Genomic DNA, 25,719 nt, shown 5'->3' on the forward strand with positions numbered 1-25,719 from the left:
CTACTGGGATAACAACCCCAGGAGAGCAAGTCTGGAAGTCTGATTGTATCCGTCTGTCCGTCCTGCATACTGAATGTACATTTGCCAAGTAGCAGATAGGTCTGAACTGCCCTATAGACTACAGTAAGTGGGATACCAAGGAGGATTGTGGTCTCTTTGTTGGAGCTGGGGACTTGGGGTACCTGGGTACCATCTCTGCTATTGACAAGCTCTGTAACCTTGGCTGAGTTACTTAACCACTCTGTAAAATTAATCTTATGTTTACTACCTCCCAGGGCATTGAGACTATTAATACTTAAAATTTGCTTTGAAATGATCATGAAAGGTTTTATAAGAGCAATGTGGTGGTGGTCATACAAACAGTTAGGATACTCTCACCTCAAAGGGGGAAGGGTGAACCCTTGAAATTGTGGGCTCAAATGTGCGAAAGTCTTCAGTGGCCTCTGTGTAAGTTTCACACCTCACTCTTTTGTGACCCATTACCTCTAAAGAGACTGTGGGTTGGTCCTGACTGCAAAGGACTATTGTAGCTGTGAGTCTGGTGGTGTCAGGTCTCCCCTGAGTACATTACTGCAGGAAATGGATTGTTACTGTTTCTCGCCCAGATCTGCTTTAAGGAACTTTGCTACTATGCAGCCCCATAAGTGTGCACGGTGCCACACCCAGTGTTTACTGATGCCATAATTCATGTATGTGAGAACAGTTACAACTTAGATCCCATCTACCCACTTGTTTTTGGACAGTCTTTTAATGTCTGTCTTTCCTCCCTATCCCCTGCTCTGGGATCTGTCATGTCCCATTCTCTCTCCTTCCCTGTTGCTGCAGGTGTGTGTTCTAGGGCTGCATCTGGCAAAGGAACTCTGTGAAGTAGATGAAGATGGAGATTACTGGCTGCAGGTTACTAGGAAGGTCCCTATGCTGCCTACTATCTTCACTGCCCTAGAGATCAGCCTGAGAGTTAAACAAAACCTTCACTTCACAGAAGCCTCATTGCATCTACTGCTGACCTTAGCCAGGACGCAACAGGTGAGAGAGAGACACAAATGAGAGCTTCTTGCTGCATTGTTGGCTCTATATTTAAAATGCAGTTCATCTCACTGCACTGTGTGTCAGCAGCAGTGCAGTGCATTATGCCTCACACTCTACAGCTGAGCAGTGCATTATGCCTTACGGGCGCCATTAAAGCCCTGCCAAGGGGGAGGAGTTAGTTGTAGGTCTTGTACAAAGAGCTGCTTGGTATTTTCTTTCCTTGCTCTTCTGGATAATGGAATGTCTGTGCTGGACGAACAGAAGCAATCCTGCCCTAGTGTAAACCTATAATTCAAAGCAAGTGCTTTCCCTGCAAACACCCCCCTCCCATCCAAATGTAGCCAGTACAACTAAGACAGCAATAAAATGCAGGAATCTGCTCTCCCTGTAGCCATAATATAAAGCAATACTTGTTTATTGAAACCTCAGCACTGTACAGGGGGAGGAGTATATAAGGTTCCTTTCTTACAGGAGCTTTCAGTCAAAGACAGAGGGGACACACAGGGTACCAGGAGATGAGGAGGTGTGTTCACCACACAGCCATGTTGGGGGAGGGAGATGTTGTTTTTCATTTTAATGAAAGAAAAGTGGCACTGTCTGGGGTGATGGAATTCAGGTTTCTGGGCTGCAGGGAAGAAGTGTCTGAAAGAGAAGGGTAGATGTGTAGAAAACAGAAGTGCTAGGGACATCTCCCCGGGCTGAGAGAAAATGGTGGTACCTTTGACAGCGACTTTTCTGTGTTGTGCAGGGTGCAGCAGCTGTGGCTAGTGCTGGTGTCACACAGAGCATCTGTTTGTCCCTCTTGAGCGCATACCAGCTCAGCACGAATGGAACAATTCAGGTGAGTGCTGCTTCCTCTTAATGTGGATTTGAAACTCATTGGGAAAGCTGTGGCCTGCTCACCCTCTACTGGCTCTGTACTGTAGAGCCGTTGTGGGAATAGAAGAGGCAAGCACTGTCACGTGGCCCTGGAGAACTTTGATGCCATTGTGAGGAGTGTGGGGTGTATCTGAGGGAGCAGAAAAACAAATAAACTATGTGTCTTGTTGTTGTGGCTGGTCTGTTCAGACACCTGCTTCATCTCGGAAGTCTCTTGACGCCCCATCCTGGCCTGGGGTCTATCGTCTCTCCATATCATTGATGGAGCGCCTTCTTAAGACACTAAGGTACAACTTCCTGACAGAGGCACTGGACTTTGTGGGTGTCCATCAGGAGAGGATTCTTCAGGTATGTCCACCCCTTTCCCCATAATACCTCAGTTGTCATGTATGTAACAGTAGCAGCCAGAACGTGCTAGACGCAGAAGACACAGTCCCTGCCTCAAATAGCTTACATTCTTCAAAAAATAGGTGAAGAGTTGGGGAAAGGGATACACAAGCAAAGGGGTCAGGCAGGTGATGGATACATGTCTTGGTAGCTGTTAGATCCTGAGTTGTTAGCACTCATTCATTGCTCTTACTCTTGGGGGTCATAATATTGCTACAGCTGTTTCATGTGCTCACTCAACGCAATAACAATTGTGGGTGCTGGGTGAGAGCCTAAAGTCTGTAACCATCTGGCTGGAAAAGGAGAACTGAAAACTGTTCTTAGAGGTGACCTCGCTCGGACTCCATCAGTTAATGAAAATGCTGCGGTCAAGGTCCAGTGTCCACTTAGGTGGGTAGCTTGAATATCGAATACTTAAATCCCTGTAACAGCTGAACTTTGTCAGGGCAAATTTGCTGAAAAGCCCTGTTCCTAGGTAGGTGCTGAATTGTCCCTGTGTTAGCAAACTTCTTCGATAAAGAGCTCTCTTGTTTTGGGGCAGGAGCACCTGCTGACTGAAACTGGCTAACTTGTAAACCTCAATGCGTTCAGAATGTCACTGCTGTCCGTATTGGAGCTGGTAATTCTGATGCTGATTTCTCCTTGTGTGTATTCAGCTCTTCCTTCTAAGTAGGAGATAAGTATTTTTGTGCTCTGTCCATCATGGTCTGGATCATTTCTCCCTCTCCAGTGCCTGAATGCAGTACGGACAGTGCAGAGCCTGGCCTGTCTGGAAGAAGCTGACCACACTGTTGGCTTCATTCTTCAGCTCTCCAACTTTATGAAAGAGTGGCATTTCCACCTTCCACAGCTCTTGAGGGACATACAGGTAGGATCCAGAGCATTCCCCTGCGTGCTACATTTTCCCACACACTGCCCAGCACAGCAGGACAGAGAATGCGGCTAAGGGAGAGAGCTTGTAGATAGTTCTTTCATTGAAGCTGTTTTAATGGGGATCATAACAGGCCATTAAAGGAAGGCAGCTCTTTATCATGAAGAGTTTCTGGACCTTACGGTCACATAGCAAGGTACAATTAGTTGAGGGGGAGAAATTGACTGGGACTTAGAGGTGACAACTTTTGGAGGATTGACTCTCTTAGTGCATTTGGGTTGGAACCTCAGGGTCAAGATAATTAAGGAAAACATTGGTAAAATCTGACAACACGGCTGTTGCCCATTCTCTGGGATGAAAGGTTCTATTCAGACTGGATTTTTAAATTGTTAGGGTATAATATTAGTATAATTTAGTCTTGTGAGGGGACTCAGTAATGGAGAATTTGGATGCTTGTTTAGGTTGCAGCTGTGGAGAGTGTCACCTATGGATGGATCAACTTTCCCACCCTCTCCCCCTCTTGTTTCAGGTGAACTTGTGTTACCTCTGCCAGGCTTGTACCTCCCTCCTGCATAGCCGCAAAATGCTTCAGCACTACCTGCAGGTGAGGATGGGGGTCCCTGGAAAACTGAAGGGGGGAGTTCTGGCCCTGGGTCCCTCACCCTAACCAAGCAAAAGATCAGTCAATATCCAGTCACTGTTTCCAGTGACAACTGCTGACCATGACCAGCCCAGGAGCCAAGGTTTAGGTAATTATACCCCTCCACAACCAAAACCTACCAAGAACAGCTCTGAAATAGGGGACGTTTTGTGGGCCAGTCATATTAAGCAGAATGTATCTGACGTGGAAACCGTAGCCACTGCCTGAACTCTTATTAGCTAGTTCCGAACTACCAGCTGTGCAGGGTGGAAGCTGTGTCCCAGCGGTTATTGTACAACCCTGCCTCCTAAGAATGGGGAGACAGCAAGGACTTCATGTCCTTGGGTTGATTTAAAGTGGTGGTGAAATACGGCTCCTGCTCTTGTTATCCCTAGATGGAGTTTGAGTGCGAAGGTGATGCACGTCAGGCAGCACTTGTGTTGGGGTTAAGGTTCTTTCTGTAAACATTTTGATTAGAAAAGCCCTTTCCAGAATGTGGTCACTGAACACATCTGCACACTGTACCCTTGCAATAAAGACAAGGTTGCTCCTTATGATGCAAGCTAAGCATAGACCTCAGGCTTCTAGTAGGTTGCCAGCATGGCCCTTAGCTGGGCAAAGCGTGAGTATCTTGCTTTAGGGATTCCTGTTACTGGTAACTTGTTTTTCTGGAAAGCTTGGTCTTAAACTGCAAGGGATTGCCTCTGTATGTGTGTGTGTGTGTCTTCATTTGACTTCCTTCTCCCACAGACAAAAAATGGTGACTCCCTCCCATCAGCTGTGACACCTCGAGTGCAACGCACCCCCCAGACCTCCTCCAAGCATCCAAGCCCTGAGTCAGAGGCAGCCGAGCAGAAGGCGTTGCGTACAGTGCAGTATGGCCTCTTGAAAATCCTCAGCAAATCTCTAGCTGCCCTACGCCACTTCACCCCCGATGTCTGCCAGATCCTCCTTGATCAGGTACAGGAATAGGAGAGTGATGTCTGTGGGGGAGGGAGTTTGAAGCACCCTAACTGATATTGTGGGTCTCAAGGGAGCCACAAGCCTGTCCCATTCATACAGGAGACTAATCCCTCCCCTAAAACACACAGGAGTCCCTACATGCACCCCAGACCACCTAAACTGAATTGCAAGGTACACCCCTAGATTTTAGGCAACCAGAATGAGCATTTTATTGCTATTCGTCAATGTTTGTGTGTTGATTCCATCTCAGGCGATGAAATAGGACCTTTGCACCCCTATTTACCACATGAGTCTTTTGATTCTAAAGAGCCTAGTAGCCAGATAGCTCTTTGGCATGGAGAAAAACTCATGTGCTATGCAGATGATATGATAGTGTCCCCTCCTCAGACACTTGACTTGTCTCAGTGTGCAGGATAAACTGGAGGTTGAGACTCTCTTTTCTTATTGCCCCTCTAACACCCTTGTCACCCCTAATACCTTAAGCAGGGGTAGTGGCCACACCCAGACCTTTAGCACTCACATTAATGCAAACAAAATGCTGGCCCCAGCTGTCATGTCTGTATCTGCCAGCTGTTCTTTGAAAGGTGGAGCCCAAAGCAGGAAGTCAGGGTCCACGAACCCTAAGGAATCAGACACGGACCAGTCTGAAAGGAAGTCCTGTCTGCACTCTCCTATTGAGAGGTGGAGGTGCAGATATTTTCATAGCTTTCACTGGGATTGTTTAGCACAACCGTGGGTGTGAGAGAGACACCCACACACATCCCACCCAATTTACCAGAGCAGACTAATGCTCCAGCTAGTCTTACATCCTACTCTGGCAGTTACACATGCCTCACACTTCACGAAAAGGTATCCTCCCAACATCTACTTTGCTAGCTGAGTATGGATCCATACTAACACAGTGTAACCTAGAGGGTAGAGCACTGGACTGGGACCCAGGAGATCTGGGTTCTGTTCCTGATTCTGCCTCCCGTTTATTGAGTGACTTTGGGCGAGTCACTTCCCTCTGTGCCTCTGGCCATGCCTACGATGCAGCGGAGGTCAATTTAGTGGGTCTAGTGAAGACCTGCTAAATCGACTGCAGAGCGCTTTCCTGTCGACTAAAGAGAAGATTAAGGTAAGTCGATGGGAGAGCATCTCCCATCGACGCAGCACAGTGTAGATACCATAGTAAGTCAACCTAAGCTACGTCGACTCCAGGTACGTTATTCACGTAACTTAGGTCGACTTATTGTGGTAGTGTAGACAAGGCCTCTTTTTCCAGCTGTGAACTGGAGATGATGATGAGACTGACCCTGCTTTGTAAAGTCCTTTAAGATCTATAGATGAAAAGTGCTGTATAGGAGCTAGGTGGTGTTACAATGCATTCCTGCCGTTTGGATTCACTGCTATCTCCTCTTCCCTCCAGTCACTGGACCTGGCTGAGTACAACCTTCTCTTTGTTCTGAGTTTTACAACACCTGCCTTCGATTCAGATGTTGCTCCCTCCTTTGGGACCCTTCTGGCCACTGTCAACGTGGCCCTTAACATGCTGGGAGAGGTAGGAGTCCACGTTCTCCCAATTCAGGCTGTGAAAGCTGAAGGGGCTGAGAAGAGGCAGAGCAGCTGTGCTGTTTTCTGTGCTCTGTTCAGCTGCTGTTTTGAGGAGGAGTGGGGGCTGACCCAGGTAGCTCTCCTCCCCTTCTGCATCTCCAGGCTCTAATACAACTTTCCTCTTCCCCCTCCAGCTGGATAAGAAGAAAGAGCCCTTCACTCAAGCTGCAGGGCTGAATACACAAGAGGAGACTAAAACTCTTAAGTAAGTCTCTGGGTTCCTTTACTTCCCTATGGCTGAGGAGCAGAGGCCCAGTGCTCTTCGCCTGACCCAGAGCGTAAGCTGTAGGTATAAGTGTAGCTTCTGCCCACCTTCTTCCAATTCCATGTGAAGCAGTTCAGCTTTCCCCCTGCTCCCCCCCGAACACATAACCCGAAAAGCAGGCAGGGCTCTTGGGAGGCTGATATCCAAGATCATCCCATACTAATTCAGCTGTTGGTGGGCACAGGAGAAGAGGTGGTGGTTACTTGGTACCCAGTCCACTGTAGCCTAACTTACCTGTGCTTTAGGGTGACTTCTATTGCTCCAGCGTGTAACCAGTTAGCAGACAGTAGCTCATGGGTATGTCTGTGCTGGAGTACAATATTCTTGCTGTAGTGCAACTGCACTGTCTTGCTCCTGCTAATTCGTGGTGTTTCCTTGCACAGGACTTTGCTCATGTTTACAATGGAAAACTGTTTCTACCTGCTCATCTCCCAGGCTGTTCGGTATTTGAGGGACCCAGCGGTGCATCCACGAGACAAGCAGCGGATGAAGCAGGAACTCAGCTCTGAGCTGGTAAGCATTGTGGAGCTGGTTTCCTGCCTTTGATGCCTTGTGCTACATCCCTCTTTCTCCTTTTAGCTCATGCAGACTTGTCTGTTGTGGTGCCCAAAGACCATCCCTTCTCAGCGATAGTCTGGCCAGTCTAATGGATGTGCACCGAATCCCATTAGATCTAGTGCTTGCAATTAAAATATTCAGACCTTTCTACCATGGCTGTCAAGGCCATGTAAGTATCCTCCTGTGTGTAAGGCTCAGTGATACTTTGGAGGATAAATACACAGAGCTGCATAGAATCTGCAGAAGAACAGATGAGACTAAAACCCAGAACTGGATAACAAACTCTGTTCCTGGATTTGCAACATAATAGAACACTCTTTGAGCAGGGGCAAGCTGGTTAAATATGCCAGTTTTCCCAGGCTTTAAGGGGTAATGTTGACTTGCCTCACAAATATCAAGAGGCTTAAATCATGGTGTATAAAGCACATTGCGAGCCTCAAATTGGAGGCGCAGTGAGAATGGGACAGGGATTTATGATGTGCTTCTGCAGTGCCTACTTCTATCTTGGTTTGCCCCTTTGGCTGTGAATGATGCAGTGAAAATGCAGTATAGGCAGAGGACCATTAGTTCTTGACTGGTCAATGGCAGCCAGTTCCTGTCTCCAGTAGAGTGCCTCAAGACCTCCCGCTTTGGGTCACAAAGTCAGGTGGCACAGTCTCCCAGGATTCCTGTCCTGGGGAAGCTAACTCATTGTGCGCTTCTCATTTCAGAGTACGCTGCTCTCAAGCCTGTCTCGTTACTTTCGCCGGGGCGGCCCCTCTTCTCCAGCCAGTGGGGTTCTTCCCTCCCCCCAGGGAAAGTCTGCCTCCAAGCTTGGCCCTGAGGGGCAGGAGCCTTTGATTCAGCTGGTACAAGCCTTTGTCAGACATGTGCAGAGATAGGTTGTGTGCTATTTCAGGATTGCACCGGAACTATTCATTCCCACAACAGAAGGCATCATGCTCCGTTGGGCTCATAACTGAGTTGTAACATCTGCTGGGGAGATAGATCCTGTTGAATGCTTGCACCTGAGCAGGAGAGCGAACATAAGAAGGTCCAAGAATGTTGCCCTGTTCGAAGAACTGCTGCGTCCATGCATGCTCCTTGCCTGCTGCTCCGCCTGCTAGAGTGATCTGGCTGGGTTTAAGTATTGACCAGTCAAAACCTTTATTTTTATAGCTTATACACAGCAGTCGGGTGGGGGAGAGGAGGCAGGTTTTTAAATATTTTCCTTTGGGCATTAACTCTGCTCTTAGTACAAGGTGCAGTCTTCCTCTCCCCATCAGTACGAGTCTGATGAGGCACAGGGTCGTGAGAAGCCAGCAATTCAGAGACCAGCTTTCTATTGCTATTTTTGTATCAAAGGGGTGCCAGGCACTGCTGCTGGGTTGGCAGAGCAAGGTAAAATGGCGTATGTGTGCACCCATCCCCCTCCTGCTGTTGATTTGCGTGATATGTACATTTCTGAAGACTAGAAGGCAGCCTCCTCCAAAAGGTTTTTAAGTAAAAATTCCATAGCTCGGGTCTTGCATTTTTTGTAACTGTGCCCTATTTATACTGATATTAAAACATTTATAAACAACAGTTGGACTTGAGGGGCTTTGTCTGGGGCACAGCAGCAGCTTCCCTGCAGTAGACTAGTGCTGTCTGTTGACTTAAGACTCACAATGGTGTATGCAGTGTAGTTGTAGGTGTGTCAGTCTCAGGATAGCAGAGTGGCTCAGTGGCTGAGGTAATATCTTTATGGGACAATTTCCAAGCTTGCCTCTTTCACCAACAGAGATGTGAAGAGCAGCTGTGTAAGCTTGCCTCTCACCCACAAGTTGGTGACATAAAAGTGATTACTGCGCTCACCTACACTTTCACAAGGCAGTTCAGATACCTGTCGTATAAGTGCTAACTGATACCAGCACTACACGCTGGATTATGTTGAGAAGTAGAGGAAAAAGCCTTGTGTGTGAAGCTACTACTGGGTGTTTTTCATCCTATCACTCCTTAATTTAACCCCAGGCCCCTGCAGAAAGGTGGGGGATGTTTACTACAAGTGAGCAGGAATCTAGTTTCATTAGCACCTTTTAAAAGACAACTTCTCCCTACAACTGCATTAGGGGAGTAGTGACAGGAAACTGCTCCTCCTTCAGCTCTGTGTACACATACCCCAGTAGCTTGAGTAACAGCAGCAAAGCTACAGCAGCATGGACTAGGCCTGGCAGTCTAGAACCCTGGCTAACTCGGTCTGTCTAGACAGTCCTGCAATTACAGCTTCTACTTGCAGTGTTGACCAATGTTCTGGTCACTGTTAAGTGGGAAACCCAATAAAAATGGTTAAATTTTATCCCATTAGTAAATCTTAGGTCAGGATTGGTTCCGTGCTTAATATACCACTATTGTCCTAATGTATTTGCAGCCATGAATGGTGTAGCTTATAGCTAAGGCTATGTTTGTGTCATGGGTACTTTTAGTAAAAGTCATGGACAGGTCACTGGCAGGAAACAAAAATTCACAGCCTATGGCCTGTCCATGACTTGTACTGTATACCTGACTAAATCTTGGGTTTGGGGTGGGGCAGTGTATGGCCCAGGACCCCCCTGGGTACTGAGGAGGAAGTAGGGGACATAGTGGCCCAAGACCCCCACTGCTGGGGGGGGCAGCAGTGGCCTGAGATTGCTACAGCCAGCTGCACTAGCCCCTGTAGAAGTCATGGAAGTCCCAATCTGTGACAGACTTGCAACCTTACTTATAGCTAGGGAAAAGACCTGGACTAAGTTAGTGACAATCATTCCAGGCATTTTACTGTTGCCATCATCTCACCCTGAGTTTACCAAGATCTTTTTTACTGCCTTAGCAGAGATGTGAAGGGGGTAGTAATTCACAAAAGGGAAGTGCTATGGCCAGTGAGATTGGAAGATCAGACTAGGTGAGTGGTCCTGCAACATACAGACTAAGGCCTACTCTTATTTAGAAGACACTAGTGCTTGACAGCAGGTGCAGCTGAATAGGAAGAGTTAGCTCCTCTTGTGAATGTGTTGGTGTTAGTAATAGAAACATGCCTAGTGCATAGAGAATCAACTCAAAAGGGGCAAGCTTGGTGATTAGGGAAATACTGACAGCTGTATAACTAGTCAGCAAGATCAGCCTCTGCTTGCTTCTCTCTCCATTTTCCACAGTAGATGACAGCTGGCTCATGCCTTTAGTCCACCTGACAGTCAGTTTACAGTAGAGAGTACACTTTGTGGTTAGTGACTTTCACCCGTAGAGTTAAGCATTAATTTTCTACAAGGAGTGGTGCCTGAGGAATTTATAGTATTGTTAGAAAGGAACAAGAGGAGCTGTTTTAAACAGTTAATAGACAAATGAAGTTGAACATTCATTTTAGGCTGTGTCAGTGAAATAGCTGTAATAAGGGCTGGTACTAGACAGTAGTTTGCTACTGTGAATGGTATTTAGAGGTAGGTTCTTGTGAAGTTACTTTAAATAGGATGGTTTCATGGCCCCTAAGCTGCAGCATGCTCAGTCTGAATTATTCAGAAGAGCAATGAAGGGTGACAAAGTTTGAGGGTGTCAAGTTAAGAAAATAGGGGAATGAGATGAAGGCTTAGGAAGCCATGTAGCAGGTTACATTGCAACAGTCCACTAGAAAAAGTTAATCCTTCAACTAATATTGAAAACTGAACAGTGAATGTATAAAGTAGACAGGGGGAAACAAACCTGTATCACTTAACCTCAGTAGTTTTGCCAGGTTGGCAGTAGTGTGCACCTGCTCTAAAGCTGAGAGCTGAAACATTAAACCAGGGGCACTAGAGCCTTCTCTTGTGCATGGCGTGCACCCCCCCCCCCCAAAAAAACAAAACTTGATTCTGAATTACAGCCATAAAGCCCCCAGGAGTGGTCCTGGGCATTACTCTCTAAACAGCCAGCATGTATCACATGAAGCTTTGAGTAGTAACTGGTTCAGCTTCTCTGAAAGCAGCTTTTAACTTTAAGGCACACAAACTTATGCCCTGTGTATGCCTGTTAGAGGTAGTACTTTTCTACACAGCAGCACAGCTGTTAACTGGATTGAGGTTTGCTTAGTCACTTTCACATCTAATCAAAGAACTAGGGCTCCATTGGCAAGGAGAGTCCTTGAAGCTGTTCAGAGGAAAAAGATCAAATATTTGTTCTTAGCATTCAGCTAGTGCTTTCAATGAAGCTGCAACTTTTGACTTACCTGTTGGGGGAGGCTCTTACCACCATTAGGAGATTTCTAAAGGCAATACAGACTACAAGCCACATCATGGCTTTAAGTCTGGCTTACTGCTGAGGAACAGCCCAGGATGGGAAGTTAGCATGGTGGTCACAGGGATCATTAAAGGCTAAGAAGAGCTTGGGTTGGATCGTCCACTTGATTTTTGTATTTGTTAAATGCAAGACAGGCACCAAACACTTGAGTAAGGAAGCCAAGTGAACAAGTAATGGGTATTCTTGGAACTTCCCCCAATGTGGGGAAGGGACAATTTTAGGATAAGTCAGCAATAAATAGAGCTTATAGTGGCAATAAAGGAATAGTTAAGCCCAGAACAGCAAGACTGGAAATGTTACCAGACCAGAATGTGGCTGTATTCTTTATAAACCACACCTGTGGTCTGGGCTAGGGAAACATGGCTTAGAGATAGCCTGCCTAGTTCACTTCTATACCAGAATCTACTCCAATGCTACAAGGGGAGGGGTAGACTGTGCCTTCCCCAAACCCCACACAGAGCAGAGTACAGAACTGAATGCTATTAAGGACATAGCCTACTCCCACAAGCAGACACATTAAACAGTACTAGCACATCTGGAAAGCTTCACACTGAACTTTAGTTTAAGCTAATAGGGTGGGAGATAAAAAAGGAGAAGTGCCATAGAGGATTCAGAGTCTTCTTTAATCTCAAACTTCTTGTGACATCTGAGTAACAATATTGCACAACTCTTAAGTTACATTACCCCACTCAGTACTGTTCACTGCTAGCTGGAAAGTGAAGCAGTATGGAACCCACACAAGATTCTGAGACAGGAGGGCAGACTGGTTGTTTATTGGCAAATAAATGCTGAAAACCAAGAACCCTATATACACAGGTGCTCTGTGCCCTATTACATTAGGATGGTCACAAAGCAGTCAAGGAAGAGTGCAAAAGATCAATGGATAAACAAGCAAGTCAGTGTCTGTCTAGACACACCAGGGAAGGGGTAGTGAACAAAGATCTTGGTGCAGTTGAATGCTTCTACACAGGGTTTGAGCTGCTAAAGCAATTTTATTTTGCCATCTAAATCCCTTAGCTGTTGAGCTCATCACCTCATAGGGAGAGCTTTCAGACCAAGGTGTCTTTATTACTTCATCCATTTTCCTCCTCGCTATTTGTGATTGTTCAAGTTACAAGGGCACCCTGGACAACAAAATGGGAAGGAGGGATGAGAAAGCAGAACCAATTACTACCTCTTGGCATATGAAGTAGTAAGAGGCTCATTGTGAATATACAAAGTGTAAGAGGACCCATCCCACATGCTGTGCTAGGATGCACCAGGTCTGTTCACTACCAGCTGGATGGGACAAGAGAGCATTTAAATTAATTTCATTGTTAAGAGACTAGCAGGCTAAACCCCACCCCACCCCCAAAGAGGAAAAACCCCCAAGAAGAGTAGTGAGCATGAACACAGGGAGCAAAAGCTTTTTTAAAGGCTTGTAAATTCAGTCCATGCCCAATTGCTTGAGGAAATGCAAGCAAGGTGCACATTCCCTTGCACTGAAAGGTGGTTTAGTTCTTGCAGTACTGGCCTTGGGTCATTAGATTAGTGAAACTGGAAGAAAGTTTAACTAGTCATTCTGTGCCAGGCAGCCACCATCAAACACCATTATAGTAGCCCTGCTTGGCATTATAGCCCTGCTTTATTGTTCCTCCATGGGTAATGGAGTGCTTTGGATGGGGAATTGTGTTCTCTTACAGAGACATGCAATCCAAATACAACAATATTCCATACAGCGCCTCATGGCCTTGGCCTCTGTTCTTGTTAGAGCATGCCAATGTTAGCATTTTGAAGGAGACCCAGTGCCTCTGCCCCCCTGGAATGCATACAATGATGTGGCCCAAGCAAGGAGTACCCTGGTAAAGAGCCTCTGAGAAGACAAAGGGAGGGAGGGAGGGAAGAAAGACAGGCACGAAGATGCTGAATGCAAAAAAGAAAACAGTTTTAGTCTCAAACACCATGAGCAGCTTTTGAGGAAGAAGAGACAGGGCTGGTTCCTGGAAAGCCACCACAGTTAACACAAGCAGGGCAGGGGAAAGGGATCAGTAGAGGGAATCCCAACACCACATGACCCTTACAACTAACCCTCAAAGCAGGCTGTGTGGACAGTTAAAATGAATTTAGCTCCAGGGGCCTTGAAAGGTGAAGTGACCCTTCCTCCCCCACTGACCAGCTAGTCATCTCTTCCTAATTCCCATGTTAGTTGTGAGTTGACCCTGAAGAGAGCAATGGTCTCATGAAGGAATTGGCATTAAAAATGCCAGGACATGGAGGGTTGCACTTTGCTTGTAGATTCTCCCTCCTGGCAGCATTTAACTGAGCAGTTCTAAGTAGGTGACAGGAACTTTGCCCTTCTGGTTGCCCCTCTCCCCTATGAGCCAATCTGGATCCATCCCTGGCAGGCTGTACACTGTGATCATCTGGGAGAGAAAAGAGAATTAGATGAAATCTCACGCCTCAGATGGAGCCAAGAATAGAATTAGTTTTGAGATTTATTTTATTGCCTGCAGTACCCCATCTAGTTCCCCCTAGTGTTTCCCAGCATCTCTAGTCCTTTCCCCAAAGCCCACTTTGAGTTAGTCCCACTAGTAGACAGACTCTTGCCTGGGAATTCCCCAAGGACCTTTCAGTGGCTTCCAAGTTTGTATGTTTAGTCATGGCAGGACTTTAAGTACACTTGTGTCAGGCCGCAGCACTGCGCTCAGATGTTCCCCCTCACTGATGGCAGAATGGAGTTCAGAGGCATTGCCATGAAATTGCTTAAAACTTCAGCCTGCTCTGAACTATTAATGTCTTCCCAGGACTTTTCTACCCATCCAGTGGTTGAGGACTGGACCATTTAACTCTCTGGTGCTGAGGACTGAAGAACAAGTGATTGGCCTTTTTAATCTAACCCCCTGGGCTTGGTTAGGTGAGACAAGGCAGCTGAAGGAATTCTTTGGGTAACATATCCAGGCCTTAGTGGATTAATAGCAAGAGAGACTTCAGTGGGAGCAAAAGAAAGCAGTAGGGGTGTACCCATCGGGTTGACCTATGGCATTGCAGAATTTGGACCCATTCTCCTCTCCACTGCTGTCATTCTACTAACTGCAGTAGGAATTAGTCCCAATTTACACTGGTGTAAATGAGAAGCCAAGCTCACTTACTAGCCCCACTAGTGAAATGGCAGGGGAATTGCTAGTCCCAGCACCAAGGGCCTTGCCAAGCCCTTATCCAGCACTGCTGTGCAGCAGTGCCAGACGGAGTGCGAGTGGCTGAGAGTTCAAGGGCAGATACCAACCTCGTCTGCTAATAGCGCCAGCTCACTGCTGTCAGCTGCTTCATAATCATAGAGAACTCTGGCCTTCCGGGTCCCGCTGGCTGGAGGCTTGACATCATTCAGGTTCAGTGCCCCCTCAACAGCTGTGGCAGGGTTAGGTGCCCTGCCTACAGTGGGCACAACAGGAATGGTGGCAGCAACAGTGGGGGGAGAGGTGGTAGCTGGGGGAGGCGATGTGGACTCTGCATTGCCCACAAATGTACCTGGAAACCTTAGTAAAAGGAAAAGGCAAGTTAGTGAGGCTCCAGCATTGCACAAGAGAGGCAGCCTGTTGGTTCATGATTCTGACTAGGTAACTGCTCCCTAAGGGGGCTCTAAGCTATCAGCCAGGGTAACTAGAGATTCAGAAAGGACATGCAGAATGTTCTGTTGAGCGTCCAATCAGGCAGCTCTGTTTGTTTCTCTCCTAATGTCACATTACACAAAATGTGCTCGATTGTAGCTTATGGGGACAGTCTTGTCACTGAGTCACACTTTGGAGAGCAGTGTTAAGGTTTACAAGAGTATAACAGATGGTTCTCTAGTCCCCACTGCAGTGCTGCTCTACCGCACTGCCAATGCACCTGAATCCTCAGCAGCAGCACTGCCCATCCTCCCCCTTAGGAGGCTCAGCAGAAGCCACCCTCAGAGGGACTGACGGAGAACGTCACAATAGTTTCAACTTAAGACAGATTTGAGTAGATTTCTTGTGGTGAAAAGGGTAAAGCGAGGTAGTGTGGCCAAGCAGCTAGAGCACTGGACCAGCACTCAGGAGACCTGGGCTCCACCAGTGGCTTACTGTGCAACCCTGGCCAAGTTACTTGGTCTCGGCTCATTTGTCTTCCACTTTTTGTCCACCTAGATTGTAGTCTTGTGTGCAGGCAGCACCAGCACAATGCCCCCGACCCCCAAATCTTAGCTGGGGCCTCTAGGCTCTACTGTACTAGATCAGAGTAACAGCCATGTTAGTCTGTATTCGCAAAAAGAAAAGGAGTACTTGTGGCACCTTGGTTAGTCTCTAAGGTGCCACACGTACTCCTTTTCTTTTTGCAAATAGTGGGGTAGTTTAAGGTTGTAGATCCCACACACCCATTAAAGTTAAACTGCACCCATGGCTGGTCATGTGTAACGTGCCATTAAACTGTGCTGTTAAAGTGTTAGAGAGCAGAGAATTCATTTAGCTTCTCTGCCAAAAATAGCAGCTCTGATGTAACAAATCAGAAGTACTGTCCTAAACTGGTGTGTCAATAGAAGAGGCTTTAGAACAGTAATAAATCAGGACCAGATGGCATTCACCAAAGAGTTCTCAAGGAACTCAAATATGAAACTGCAGAACTACTGCAGAACTGCAGAACTACTAACTGTAGTAAGCAACCTATCACTGAAATCAGCCTCTGTACCAAATGATTGGAAGCTAACTAATGCAACACCAATTTTTTTAAAATAAGGGCTCCAGAGGAGATCCTGGCAATTGCAGGCCGGTGAGCCTAACTTCAGTACCAAGCAAACTGGCAGAATTAGACAAACATGACTTGTCAGGGAAGAGTCACAGCTTTGGGGAGGCATGACTTCCCTTTACAAATCTATTAGAATTCTCTGAGGGAATCAACAAGCACATGGATGCAGGTGATCCAATCACTACAGTGTACTTTGACCTCCAGAAAGCCTTTGACAAGGTCCCTCACCAAAGGCTCTAAGGCTATGGCTATACTACATGTTAAATTGACAAATTAAGACTCAGGGATGTGCATTAGCCACCCCCCAGGGATAATTTATGCTGATGTAAGCACCAGTGCTGACAGCCCTATGTTAGCAGGAGATATTTTCCCACCAATATAGCTATGCCACTTGTGTGGGCTGGAGTAATTAAGCTGTCGGGAGAGCTCTCCCATCAGTGTAGAGTGGCTACACTAAAGAGTTTACAGTGGTGCAGCTCATCAATGCAGCTATGCCACTGTAAGCTCCTTAGCATAGCCAGAGCCTAAGTAGCCATGGGATAAGAGGGAAGGTCCTCTCATGATCAGTAACTGGTTGAATAATAGGAAGCAGGGGGTATGAATAAGTGGTCAGTTTTCACAATGGAGGAAGATGAACATTGGGGTTCCCCCCAACCCCCAGGATCTGTACTGGGACCTGTGCTGTTCAACATATAAGTGATCTGGAAAATGGGGGTGAACAGTGAAATGGCAGTGTGCGCTGACAATAAATTATTCAAGATAGTGAAGTCCAAAACAGATGGCAAGGGTCTCACAAAACTGGGTGGATGGGCAACAAAATGGCAAATTAAATTAAAAAAGGCACACTGGAAAGAATTACATCTTTACATACAGAATAATGGATCAAAAAGCTAAAAAGTAGGTTAGGAACTACTAGGAAAGGAACAGGAAACAAGACAGAAAATATCATGCCACTATATAAATTCATGGTGCACTCACACCTGACTATTATGTCTAGTCCTGGTTTCCCCATCCAGGAAAGGGGATCGTGGCACTGGAAAGGTTCAGAGAAGGGCAACAAATGTGATTCAAGGGTATGGAATGGCTTCTGAATGAGGAGACTAAAAGTATTAGAGCTGTTCATCTTAGAGTGCCAACTCTCTGGGGGAGGGGGAAGATTATAAAATGATTTACACAGTACAAAAACCAGGGGTCACCTAATTTAATAGGCAGCACGTTTAATGCAAACAGAGGAAGTACTTTCCTGCACAATGCACAACTTACCTGTTGAATGCATTGCCATGGGATGTTGTGATGGTCAAAAGTATAACTGGGCTCAAAAAAATAAGATGGATAAGTTCATGGAGGATAGGTCCATCAATGGCTATTAGCCAAGATGGTCAGTGATGCAGCCGCATGCTTGGGGCAGCCCTAAACCTCTGACTACCAGAAATCAGGAATGGGTCATTTCATAATCATCCTGTTCTGTATGCTCCTTCTGAAGCTCTGGGATTGGCCACTGTCAGAGACAGGAGACTGGGCAAGACGGACCATGGTATGACCCAGTACAGCAGCTCTTACATTCATGCTCAGTGCAAGACCAAGTCATGTTCAGCACCATTTCAGTTAGTACACACAGGCACCAAGAGCGTCTAACAGCTATTCCAGAATCCACAGTTAATACATGATTAACATGAACAGAAGATGAAGAGCTTTCCTGATTGTATCATCTAGGGCATCTTACTTACATTTCTCCTCTGGAGCTGCAGGCATGGAAAGGAAAGCAAATAGCAGTCATTCTGCAGCAACAGACCACCTGGTCAAGTCAGACTGCGCTGGCAATTAGCCAAGGAATACCCCTCACCCCCACCCCACAGCCAGCTCTCCAGCACAGTGCATGCAGCATATGGAAGCTCACTCTGAAGTCTAACTTCTGTACCCATAGTGGAAAACAGTTCCACTTGCGATCCAAAGAGCTATTAATTCAACGTGGCTCCAAGTCGCTTATAGATCCATTTAGAAAGGTGAATCCTGAAATTAAAACACATAATAAAGCCACCTCAATCCCTTTGGGCCTAGGCAGCATGATCATGATTCCCCATTACAAAGGTTGCTCAGAGGAGCTCTCCCAGAAATAAAGCTTTAAGGGCCTGATTTTTAAACCTAACCTCAGGTTTGTGTGTGAGTGCAGAGATGGAGAACACTGAGAGACCAGGAAATGATGCCTCAAAGGCAAGGTGGCCTCATCCCATACCTGCCCAGCTGCTTCTGCAGGTCCAGCATGTACTGGTAGCCCTGAGCATAGTAGGTAGTCTGAGATTCTACAAACTCATGGAGACAGCGAAGGTGATTCACCTGAAGGGAAAAGACAGATTGTCAGCTGGTCTGTTTGTGATCTGGAGCTAAGGTGCAGTGGCACAGAGGAACCCCTCCCTACAGACAGACATTTCCAGTACAGGGAAGTGGCAGCAGAGATGCATGGGCAGCAAGGTGCAGGACAGTGTTTAAGATTTGATCAAGAGGTGTTTTTGAACCAAGGCTTCCATCTAGGAGTTTGGGACTCTGTAGGAACAAGTGGATGGGGTCTCTTCAACTGGAGCCTGTGCCTTGTGCTCTAGCCAACTGAGCACAGGGTTAGGAGCCCAGCTAGTTAGTCCCCACAGCTCAAGTTACTCCCTCTAGATAATAGGAAGAGCCAGGCTTCTCCACCTTGGCGAAGTGCATTGACACCTGCAGAGCTGCATGTGCGAGGTAGAATTTGGTTATTTTTATAGCACAATGTACAGGGCTCATTATACCCCTGCCTTGAGCACTCCAGGTTTGCACTAAGGCCTCAGTTTACCCCATGAACTTGGGGATCACATTTGGTTTCTCTTCCTCCCAACCCACTACAGAAAGGCTCAGCATCATCACAGTAGCCTTCTAGAAGGCCACTATAGGTCATTAGTCTCAGACCACTTGCCCCTTGGGAACTCACATGTGTGCTGCTGATCCCCTCCAGCAGGAGGCGTGTCACTTCTGCCTGCCGATCAAAGTCAGTCTGGGCCACCCGGAGCTCATGTTCTGCCTGCAAGACAATAAGAGCATGAGGTGTTTCCTAGGCTGCAGAGAGGAAGGCTGAGTCCAGCTTCCTCTCTCTCCTGGAACTACCTGGACACCAGCTATAGATGCTTCCTGTCACCCGAAGGACAGAAGTAGGGACACATTTACAGGTGGCTACTGATCGAATGCCTCCTTTTGTGGAGCCAGACATCAGATGCCTTGATCCTGGCATGCAGCGGTGCAGAGCGCCCCTGGACTCCCTGGGAGCTGTGCTTGCTCAGAACTCTAAACACCTGGCTTATGGCAGTGGTGGGACTGGGCTTCCAAGAATCAATGGCCACTCTTGAAAGCTAGGTCCCAAGCCTCCAGCAGAGCCTGCAATGCATGTTTATAGCCCATCACCTCCAAGATCAGGCCTTCCCCAGGACAGCGGCAACCTGGAGGCCATGGAGACTAATCCATGATGGGAAGGAGAGCAGGTGGTGTAACCCTCCCACCCCAAGGGCAGGCCTTATGGATCTTGAAGCAGCCAGAGGGCCAGTCCTCCACTAACCCCCCCACCCCATTGTCTATGGTAGAAGGGCTCCACTTGGAATTGGACAGCCAGTGCCTCTCCATGGAGAGGGTCACTATGTGGAAGGGCACCTGGCAGCTCAGCATTCCCATGGGAGTTGACAGGGGATATGACTGCTGAGAGAATCTCTCAGAGGTCTGCTCCTTCTGCCCCCAACCTAAGCCTAGAGAACCACAGGGATGGAGAGGTTTCCACAGCCCAGCTGGGAGGAGTCTTTCCCCCAGCAGTTCTTGGGCAATTTTAGGGTAACTAAGAATTTAACACTATTCAGACTCCAGAGGCTTCCAGGGAGCTGCTCTGAGCTCATGTTAGCACAAGATCAGGCCCAAGAATGTCAGCTACAAGACAACCCTGCAGCACAGGCACTGGAAGGAAACACCCCACTCACCAGCACTGCTGCCCATGTGGGAGGAGAGACTGTACAATTAGAAGAGGGCTTTAAATGTAAAGGCCAAAGCCCTGCCAGGCAGAGTGATTAATATGCAAAATCAGAGCCATAATTGGCCTTGCAGACAGCACACTTACAAATTAATGGGTGGTTTGCAATGCAGGAACCATGCCCAAACAGATATTGCGAAAATAGCATTCAGTGCAATTAGAGCAGGCAGAGGGTTTGTTTTGGGGCTGGGGTGAGGGGAGGACATACCCTGATAGGAGAGAAGTGGAGCACGCTAGCAAAGAACATGTGTATTCTCACCCAGGAAGAGTCTTGTGTGAACCTCAACAGTGCTACCTGGGCCATGGCCAGTTTCCTCCTAGGGCTTGAGGACATAGGGAAATTGACCAGAATAGCTCTATGCTTACACTATTTTGGAACAGACCCACTCCCCAACCCCACCCCGGAGTAAGTGTCCACACAGGATATTGCAGAATAGTTATGCTGGTCAGTTTCTTAGTCAAGCCCTTAGTAGGTTTTTTTTTTTTTTTTTTTTTTTTTAATAGCTTGAGGCTGGAGCTCAGTAGTATTTCTTAGGATGGGTCACCACCTCCAAAAGAAGTCCAGTGTTTATACATGGAAATCAAGCTTGGTTTTAAAGCAGAAAGATTGCTGTGGCCCACTGCCGTGGATCCAATGTTACTCTCTAGCACAGGGGTTCTCAAACTGGAGGTCAAGGTTATTACATGGGGGGGTTTGTGAGCTGTCAGCCTCCACCCCAAACAATGGTGTTAATATGTAAAAAAGTGTTTAATTTATAAGGGGGGGTCCACACACACGGGCTTGCTGTGTGAAAGGGGGCACCTGTACAAAAGTTTGAGAACCACTAGCACAATGTGGGTTAGAGTACTCCAACAAACGCTCTTTAAAGACGACTATTTTAAGCCAACCCAATTGAACAGTTTCTTGCATCCTCTGTGAAAGGAGATTTAGGGGAAAATAAATTCGATTTCAGGGAGCACCAGCAGTGGTGTATTGTGCACCTGCAGTGAGACCTTTGGGAAACAGTTGGCTATAGACAGCTGAGCATTCTGCCAGGCAACCCTGGCTCCATTCCCATTGGGCAGAGCCAGGGATTTCATTGGCAAGCAGAGGTGAAGCATCATGCCACACAAGCCACAGGGTTTGCTCTCACACCCAGTGATTGCTGCCAGCAAGGGGGGGAGGGGGGGGGGTGTCTTTTCCCCATCCAAGATCTGGGGATGTCTTGGGGACATCCTGAACTGGCTCCCACACCAGCATGTTTGCCTAGAGATCTGAGGAACATTAAGAGTTCTATCATATAGGGAAAGTTAGGGGGCTAGTAGCTAGTTCATATTTTGGTGCTAAACATGACCAGTTACATGTGTCTAATGGAAGAGGCCAGTGGCCCTGATTTGCACCACACCTGGTACCAAGGAATTATTAACACTCCTCCTGCACAATTCTACCAATGCATTTCAGCCCTAACCAGCTTGTTCAGTCTGCTCTCTAGAGAATGCGATCATAGCAGGCCAGGCTCCCTGGCCATTTGGGGATCTGGACACCTTCACTAGGTATTAGGTTAAAGATGCAGAGATACACGAGAGCACTCGATGTCAAGAGATGACGTATCACCACTTTAGATACCTGCCTAGAACATCAGAAGGTCTGTGACCATGCTCATATCTCTAATCAGCACCCTACCATTCTGAGGCCCTATACAAGAAGGTCAATACCCAAGTATGTGCGGTCACATACACTCTAAAAAGGCAGAGATGCAGCAGGTGTATTTCTGCCGCTGAATATGCAAAAGGAGCAGCTCTGGTTTATTGTCCTGGCTTGGGGGGGCGGGGTGTGTGTGTGCGTGCGTATGTGTCTCCTACACAGGACCATCTTTACTCTGAGCCAGAGTATTTCCCCTCACTTTTCTATGCCAGACCAAAAAACTTTTCATAAGGACCGTCTAGGGTGTTTGTGGGAATTCCTTCCTCTTGGTTACTTCAGTCTAGACTCAAAGCTCCTTGTCATACTCAATTCCTCCAGAACAAATAGAAGAGATGGCTCTTAATGGTGCATGTATATTGAAGTGGGAGGAGTTTGTGCTGCAGGAAAGAGCTGAAATTATAGTGCAGTGGCTCAGCTGCTAGCATGGCAGCCCAGGGAGCACCCAAGACCGCCTTGTATAATACACAGGGAGCCTAACTTTTCCAGATGCTGAGGCCTTATTTGGCAAGGCAAATGGGCAGGTCCTGGAGATGTGATCAAATTGCTTCCTCTCCAGTCCTACTAGCAGTAGAGTTAGCTGTTACAGTTTTCTTCATCACCTCACCACTTAACCCCAGTGGGAGGTGCCCAGGGGACAGAGCTAACATCTCTGCTTTCAGCCTGCAGAGAGCAGTGAGACACCCTTGATCAAGCACCCCCCCTCCACATTTGGGGGAAGAAATCTGCAGTATGTGTTCTGCCTCCCTTCCCACTCATTAACATTTCCAGCACTTTTTTTGCCTGTGTACTTACTTTTTCCACCTCGTCGCTCCAGAGCTGGTGGGGCCACAGAGCAACAGGAAAGGAGATCAGTGTTGGAGACTTCAAGAAGCACTTGGCAACAACAGCAATTGGTGGGGATACTTCACAGATGCAGCAGGCTACCTCCAGGAACAAGCCAGCCCTTCACCCAGCAGCAGCAGGCAGCCTTCTGCCCCAGACAGGACACCTTCCTCAAGGAGCCCATTTTGCACTCCTTCCTCCCTCCCCCGACCCATATCCTCAAACTCAGGAGATGTCTACACATGGAAGATAGTCAGGACTCAATGTGTTGCATTGATACCCCACTTTATTCTGGATTAATTTCCTGTGTGGATGCTCTTATTGCAGAGAATCTCAGACTACATTAAACCAGAACAATTTAACAAGACTAACTATTCCAGAATGACTCATGTAGCCAAGCCTCAATCTGACCCTCTGTGAGAGGAATCCTTGTAGTTGTCATGTACAGCACCTAGCACAATGGGGCTCCTAGACAGGGAGTGGGCTTCTACAACACAAGTATGAAATAAGCCCTGGACAGAACAGAATGCAAGAGCTGGGATGGGCAGAGGTGGAGGGATGGATAGAGTGAATCTCTGAACAGCAAGGTCAGAATAGCTCAACAATGCAATGATCTGCACCCCTGAAGCTAAGGTGGGGCAGGAGTTGAAGGAGAGCTTCTTCCAGAATGCTGGTGGGAGTGGGGGGGCATGGTGTAAAACTGAGCAAGGTCTGCAGTGAGACAGGGCTAGTGCAGACAATTCACCATGGCCTGAAGGGGGCATGTGCAGCCAAGTGAGTGGTTGTAGAGTTTAAAGGAGTCCCTCACCTCTGATCTATAGCTTGGGAGAACAGGAAAAGCTACATGGAATCCAGGCTGGCCCAAGGTTCTGGCTAGTTCAAAGCATTCCATGGGGTGGGGGGCAGATATGGGTGTTTGTAGCCAAGCTTGTCCTTCATAGGAGGAAGGCAATATTGAACCCCAGCTCCCCTTCCCAGGCCTGCTGGAGCTTGTAGCTTTGCTTCTGTCAGAGGAAGAGGCTCACCCACTCCTGGCAGGAGTCATCTCCCATCCTCCCCACTAACTCCTGGGGTAGGGTAGCACAGTCAGCTGCTCTCTGGGATCTGGCTTGGAGGCATGAAACATAACAAACAAAAACAAAAACACACACAGCAACAGGAGAGGGAAGAGACCAGGCAGAAAAACACTGATCTACCCCAGAGGGTCCTGGGCTTTGTCTTTCCCCATGGTGAGGAGTTTCCTGCTCCAGCACAGCCACACACATAATTACTATTGACTAATGGGGGGGGGGGGGGTGATACCAAGGAAGCTGAGACAAGAACTGCAGCAAGCTGGGAGAAAGGTCTAGTGGCCTGGAAGCCAGAAGGCTGAGCTCCAGCCTGGTAAAGCCTGAAATACTGAACTGGGACCTAGCTCTGAGTACTCCCTACCTAGGAGGGTGACTGAACTGGGGCTGGGGCATGGAAGACCAGTGTGTAAGGACTCCAAAAAATGCAACCCCAGGAGGGGAATTTTGAGGTTACTCATGGACTGAGTTCAGGGGCCCTAATGAGAGGAGAAATTGGCAGCAGCTGGCCCTATTAGGATGTAGCACACTCCTCCTGGCACTTGCTTAAGCTTGGCCACCCATAGCATTATCTTGATGTAGAGGAATTTGTACGTTACTTTTGTAGCTACACTGTATGCTGTCACCACTTAGAATTTCCTGGTCAAAAAGTCCCAAATCCTCCTGATGCAGAAGTGAAGACCCTTTTACAGAAAGGCTTGGGCTAGATTGGTATTTCCAGCAGTAGAGGGCCTATGATACAAAGATAGCGGTTTTGAATCTATCCAGTAGATAGTATGTGTGTACCACTACCTGCCATCTCACAATAATACCCTGCATTGAAAGCCAGAGCTGTTTGTGGACAGTGAGAGAGAGACTCCAGAAATTTGACAGCTCCATGGGGCTCCAGTGCCCTGTTCTAGCATTCCAGTCTCAGCACACAGGTTTGTCCATTGCTTTAAGTATGTGCTCTCCTTCTCTCCTAACCCTATGTATTTAGTGTACTAGTCACCAGTGTTCATCTTTAATCCAGTTTTGTGCTGCCTAAACCAGCCCTGGAGAGCTTCCCCCACCCCACACTTGGGGGGAAAAAAAAGCCAAGCCCAATTCTCTCATCCCAACCCCAGCAGCCATAGAAGACAGTGGGTGGGCAGGGCAAGAGTCCATGTGTGGACCTCATGCAGGCTGTTAAAGCAACACAGGGAAGACTAGCAAATGCTCTTTAAAAGGCTTCTATCAAAAGGCAGTAGATGGAAATCCCACTCTAGCACACATACATTTGTTTAGCCTTGTGGAGCACACATCTTCTGCCTCATGAGGTTTCCACAAGCACCAGCCCTCCCTTCCACAGGGTTTAGGTGGAGATCCCCTACCTAATGGGAAGGGTTATTCTAAGCAGGAATTCACAGGTTAATATTCTCATTCTCCTCTGAGATCTGTCCAGCTAGAAACAGCTACTTGCTCAGTAGAGGCAGTGATAGATCTCTCAGATTCACACTGCTCTTAGTAGGGAAGGTCTGACCTCTCCACCCCACCCATATACTATCAAAGTGTACCACTGCCCTTCACCAGATAGAATCTGTGCCATTTGCTCAAGGTTTTGAGGAGCCCAACCAGCTGAGCTTGTGAAGTTATCCAATTAGGACCCTGCACTTCTCTGGAGCATAAGAGAGTTCCAAGCAGGTGTGTGGCTGGCTATGTAGCTGTAGGCAGTCATGCATTTCAAAATGCCTCAGCAAGGCACCAGATCCCTCCAGTGCCATCATGGGCAATGAGTGGCACAGGGCTGATAAGAGACCAGGAGAGGCAGAATGCAGTGCTACCTTACCTTTCTACCCCCTCCCACATGAAGGGAGACAGCTCAGCTGTTTCAGCAGAAAATGCCAACTGACATTCTCAGAAGCCTAGCTCGAGCCCAAGGAATGCTCCTTAGGGCTATGCAATAGGTTTTC

At 47.5% G+C, this 25,719-nt stretch overlaps 2 protein-coding genes across 8 annotated transcripts in view; one reads left to right on the forward strand and one right to left on the reverse strand.

The window, feature by feature from the left end:
* Positions 1-8,684, forward strand: part of NUP188 (nucleoporin 188) — a 45,954-nt gene extending 37,270 nt beyond the window's left edge. The window contains exons 35-44 of the mRNA XM_074973496.1: positions 826-1,026; positions 1,778-1,870; positions 2,098-2,256; positions 3,026-3,163; positions 3,696-3,770; positions 4,557-4,766; positions 6,178-6,309; positions 6,497-6,567; positions 7,011-7,140; positions 7,896-8,684. Coding sequence (XP_074829597.1) covers positions 826-1,026; positions 1,778-1,870; positions 2,098-2,256; positions 3,026-3,163; positions 3,696-3,770; positions 4,557-4,766; positions 6,178-6,309; positions 6,497-6,567; positions 7,011-7,140; positions 7,896-8,066 — 1,380 coding nt within the window. The 3' untranslated portion in view covers positions 8,067-8,684. The remainder of the gene's footprint in view (positions 1-825; positions 1,027-1,777; positions 1,871-2,097; positions 2,257-3,025; positions 3,164-3,695; positions 3,771-4,556; positions 4,767-6,177; positions 6,310-6,496; positions 6,568-7,010; positions 7,141-7,895) is intronic.
* A 3,379-nt stretch (positions 8,685-12,063) lies between these two features.
* Positions 12,064-25,719, reverse strand: part of SH3GLB2 (SH3 domain containing GRB2 like, endophilin B2) — a 39,089-nt gene continuing 25,433 nt past the window's right edge. For 2 of the 7 annotated variants that reach the window (XM_074973474.1, XM_074973471.1), the window contains 6 exons: positions 22,692-22,715; positions 19,139-19,228; positions 18,416-18,516; positions 17,910-17,924; positions 14,708-14,957; positions 12,064-13,847 (listed from right to left, as the gene is read on the reverse strand). In XM_074973474.1, the coding sequence (XP_074829575.1) occupies positions 13,740-13,847; positions 14,708-14,957; positions 17,910-17,924; positions 18,416-18,516; positions 19,139-19,228; positions 22,692-22,715 (588 nt within the window). In that variant the 3' untranslated portion in view covers positions 12,064-13,739. The remainder of the gene's footprint in view (positions 13,848-14,707; positions 14,958-17,909; positions 17,925-18,415; positions 18,517-19,138; positions 19,229-22,691; positions 22,716-25,719) is intronic. The other 5 variants (XM_074973473.1, XM_074973477.1, XM_074973475.1 and 2 more) reach the window with 3 other exon arrangements.

Source organism: Natator depressus, chromosome 16 (assembly GCF_965152275.1).
Source record: "Natator depressus isolate rNatDep1 chromosome 16, rNatDep2.hap1, whole genome shotgun sequence".
NCBI classification, from domain to species: Eukaryota; Metazoa; Chordata; order Testudines; family Cheloniidae; genus Natator; species Natator depressus.